This window comes from Nanorana parkeri, unplaced genomic scaffold (genome assembly GCF_000935625.1).
Source record: "Nanorana parkeri isolate BGI_ZX_2015 unplaced genomic scaffold, ASM93562v1 scaffold2238, whole genome shotgun sequence".
Taxonomy (NCBI): domain Eukaryota; kingdom Metazoa; phylum Chordata; class Amphibia; order Anura; family Dicroglossidae; genus Nanorana; species Nanorana parkeri.
The window spans coordinates 83,322-87,826 of NW_017308506.1; the positions used below are offsets into that span (position 1 = coordinate 83,322).

At 54.6% G+C, this 4,505-nt stretch overlaps 1 protein-coding gene across 1 annotated transcript in view; it reads right to left on the minus strand.

The window, feature by feature from the left end:
• The window catches only part of DCAF1 (DDB1 and CUL4 associated factor 1), a 34,100-nt gene that overhangs the window by 15,288 nt on the left and 14,307 nt on the right, over positions 1–4,505 (minus strand). The window contains exons 10-12 of the mRNA XM_018573102.1: positions 4,116–4,325; positions 3,354–3,523; positions 705–829 (exon numbers count right to left, since the gene is read on the minus strand). Of these exons, the coding sequence (XP_018428604.1) occupies positions 705–829; positions 3,354–3,523; positions 4,116–4,325 (505 nt within the window). The remainder of the gene's footprint in view (positions 1–704; positions 830–3,353; positions 3,524–4,115; positions 4,326–4,505) is intronic.

Here is a 4,505-nt window from a genome sequence, read left to right on the forward strand (position 1 = left end):
AGCCACAATTAACATTTCTAGATGTTCCCTAAAATCCTCACTTTTTGCATTCAGGTCCACCTTCCAAAAAAAAAAAATACATCTCGTGCTTTCCACACATTTGCAGATGTAGTACAATGAGACCTTCGCTTTCATTAATGGAGAACTATGAGGGGGGGGGAGGGGCTTTTCACTCACCTCATAGTTCTAGCCGACGTGTGACAATGAGACTGTGACAGGTCGGCTCAGTAGATCGGGAGGTGATGGAACACATGCAGGTGTTCGCTCACTTCTCGATCCTGTCACGGCTCTCTGCCGTGACAGGGGGAGGGGCTTGATTCCCCCCTCCGATCCTCCAGAGCTGACTGGCAAACGGACGGGGCGGGTACAGCTGCCTCTAGATAGGCAGAGCCAGCTGTCACTCACGCAGCTGGGCGGATCCAGACATCTAAGTCGGGATCCGCTCCGGCTGCGGCGGTCTCAGTATACCGCGAGCTGTAGCTCCCTATATACTGAGCCTCGGGTGACGGGAGGACGCTAGTTTGTGTCCTCCCGTCACCCTAAGGAGAACTATGGGGAAAACACTGACTCCATAGTTGTCCTTTAATGTGTAAGGTGCAGATATACATTATTATGCCCTTCCCCCGGCCAGCAAGGATGTTGCATCATGTGCTCCTGACATCAGCGGAAGCTGAAGGAGAGAATGAGGATGTCCCGTCACTTACCGACAGTAGAGACGGTGGAGGCGGCCTCATCCAGAACGTCAACCGATTCCGACAACTGGAGCTGAATCTTTGGCACCACGGTGAGGATGGCGAGAACGTCCAGAGCGTAGCGAATGGTGTCGTTTCTGCAAGAAGACGAATTGGTGGATTTAAACCGGCACAAGTGTAACAGAAGCGGAGCGAAGAATCATTTTTCCTGGTTTTGGGTAGAGCGGAGCGTGGACTCCCGCGGCACAGAAACCACACAGGAAAAGGATCTAACAGGAAGAGTGGGGACACCGACAAAGTCCTTCATGGGGACACCGACAATGCAAAACAAGAACAGTTCTGGCTGAATACTCGGGGGCGGGGCCCTCCTCACCATCTCGTCTTGAACTGTATTGTGATTGTAATGTCTTCCTTGTACTGTACAGCGCTGCGCACACTGTTGGCGCTCTATAAATACTATGTAATAATAACACTACTACAGTGCTCCCTCACAATGCACACATCTTACCTAAGTGACTGTTTTGTTTTTAATGCTTTTATATTCTCGCAATGAAAGTTAATAGAACATATCTGCATTCTCCCGCCAGCGTCCCGGCTGAACATCTGGGGTATGGGGGTTAGTGTAAAATCCCCTAAAACCATTCTGCCACAGGAACGGGAGGAAAGACATCGGGTCCGAAGACTGGAGAGCGCTTGATGGAGATCTGCTCATCTCTGCGCGCTGACACGGGGAAGTTAAAAACTAAACCAGACTCTACCAATGGGGCGGGTGGGGTACGTCACCTACTGGAAGGAGGGGGGCCGGGGGAGGATATCTGACCCCCTGCACTGTACATTGGCGCTGCACCCTAGTGATCTCTGATCTCTCCCATGTTGTTCAGGAAGATCTCCAACCCTCCATACTCTGCCCGGTGTACATTGCTGGAAGATGTATGCCAGCGGTTCTCAACCTGTGGGTCGCAACCCTTTGTTAAGGGGGGTCCCCACGTCCATTTCTGCTGCGCTGGGTGAGAGCCTCCTCAGGCTCCTCCTAGCACAGGAGTGGCAGTCAGCAGGACAGCAACGGCTGTGAATATAAAAGTGCCGCTGTACATACACCCCCTGGCCTCTGCAGCGACATCTAGTGGCCAGCGCCTTCTTACTCAGTCCCGAGTCCAGCGCCTTAGTCAGTCCCGAGTCCAGCGCGTTACTCAGTCCCGAGTCCAGCGCGTTACTCAGTCCCGAGTCCAGCGCGTTACTCAGTCCCGAGTCCAGCGCGTTACTCAGTCCCGAGTCCAGCGCGTTACTCAGTCCCGAGTCCAGCGCGTTACTCAGTCCCGAGTCCAGCGCGTTACTCAGTCCCGAGTCCAGCGCGTTACTCAGTCCCGAGTCCAGCGCGTTACTCAGTCCCGAGTCCAGCGCGTTACTCAGTCCCGAGTCCAGCGCGTTACTCAGTCCCGAGTCCAGCGCGTTACTCAGTCCCGAGTCCAGCGCGTTACTCAGTCCCGAGTCCAGCGCGTTACTCAGTCCCGAGTCCAGCGCGTTACTCAGTCCCGAGTCCAGCGCGTTACTCAGTCCCGAGTCCAGCGCGTTACTCAGTCCCGAGTCCAGCGCGTTACTCAGTCCCGAGTCCAGCGCGTTACTCAGTCCCGAGTCCAGCGCGTTACTCAGTCCCGAGTCCAGCGCGTTACTCAGTCCCGAGTCCAGCGCGTTACTCAGTCCCGAGTCCAGCGCGTTACTCAGTCCCGAGTCCAGCGCGTTACTCAGTCCCGAGTCCAGCGCGTTACTCAGTCCCGAGTCCAGCGCGTTACTCAGTCCCGAGTCCAGCGCGTTACTCAGTCCCGAGTCCAGCGCGTTACTCAGTCCCGAGTCCAGCGCGTTACTCAGTCCCGAGTCCAGCGCGTTACTCAGTCCCGAGTCCAGCGCGTTACTCAGTCCCGAGTCCAGCGCGTTACTCAGTCCCGAGTCCAGCGCGTTACTCAGTCCCGAGTCCAGCGCGTTACTCAGTCCCGAGTCCAGCGCGTTACTCAGTCCCGAGTCCAGCGCGTTACTCAGTCCCGAGTCCAGCGCGTTACTCAGTCCCGAGTCCAGCGCGTTACTCAGTCCCGAGTCCAGCGCGTTACTCAGTCCCGAGTCCAGCGCGTTACTCAGTCCCGAGTCCAGCGCGTTACTCAGTCCCGAGTCCAGCGCGTTACTCAGTCCCGAGTCCAGCGCGTTACTCAGTCCCGAGTCCAGCGCGTTACTCAGTCCCGAGTCCAGCGCGTTACTCAGTCCCGAGTCCAGCGCGTTACTCAGTCCCGAGTCCAGCGCGTTACTCAGTCCCGAGTCCAGCGCGTTACTCAGTCCCGAGTCCAGCGCGTTACTCAGTCCCGAGTCCAGCGCGTTACTCAGTCCCGAGTCCAGCGCGTTACTCAGTCCCGAGTCCAGCGCGTTACTCAGTCCCGAGTCCAGCGCGTTACTCAGTCCCGAGTCCAGCGCTCTGTTGGGGGTCCCGGCCCTAGACAGGTTGAGAACCACTGATGCATGCTAAGCACATTTATTTTTCAAAGTACTCGGGCTCTGCTGTGCTGCACAGTCAGGGATACAGATTGGTGTGCGTGGAGTAGAACCATGAGAAGTAGAACCACGAAACAAGGCGCCTGATCTTGGGTTGCCCTCCGCCATCTTGTCCTCTGCTCTCACCTGGCGTAATACGTCTTCCAGCTGCAGGCGATGGAGATGAGCTGCAGGAGCAGCTGGACGCAGGAGAGTTTCAGGAACACTTCAGCCGGCTCCCAGTACAGCTGAGAGGGTCCAAACTCTATAAGATATTCCATCATCTCGATAATTTGCTCGCGGGTATATGTGCAGGCCTGGGGGAGGGGAAAGGTAAGATTGCACCCCAGAAGAAATGACAAACCTCAAAAACCATCATCAGAGCTGAAAAACAAGGTTACCAATTCTCAAGCATGGGGGAGAGGGGGGTATAATACCTCTTCTATTACAGAGAACAGAGGGGAGGAGGAGACACGGGACACAGGAGAGGGGGGTATAATACCTCTTCTATTACAGAGAACAGAGGGGAGGAGGAGACACGGGACACAGGAGAGGGGGGTATAATACCTCTTCTATTACAGAGAACAGAGGGGAGGAGGAGACACGGGACACAGGAGAGGGGGGTATAATACCTCTTCTATTACAGAGAACAGAGGGGAGGAGGAGACACGGGACACCGGAGAGGGGGGTATAATACCTCTTCTATTACAGGGAACAGAGGGGAGGAGGAGACACGGGACACCGGAGAGGGGGGTATAATACCTCTTCTATTACAGGGAACAGAGGGGAGGAGGAGACACGGGACACCGGAGAGGGGGGTATAATACCTCTTCTATTACAGGGACCTTTATCCTAAATCTATATTAAACACGACATGATCAGAGGCTCTGGCCTCTTCCCAGCACTCACTTTGTAGGGAGGAGGGGGGTGTATTGGCAGTCCTCCTTCTGTACGCTGCAGAGATTGTTTGACCTGCTCCACCTTGATAGCCAAATGCGCCTCGAAGTATCGTCGCAGGGCCATACACGTATGCTTCCCGGTTTGGCGACTGGCGAATATTTCATCATCGCTCAGCAGAGCTCCCTGGTCCTCCAAACTTAGGATTTCCAGGGTGCTGATCTAACAAGACAAAACAAGAAAATAGCAGGTAACACAATAGACTGCCCGATACAAACATCCGCAACCTAAAAAGTGAACTCAGAACGCAAAATTGTAATATTTTAAAATCTGATGTTTAATCTGCTTACAATTTGCTTTTCATGCCCCCCCCCCCCCTCCGGTTTAACTTTTTAAACAACA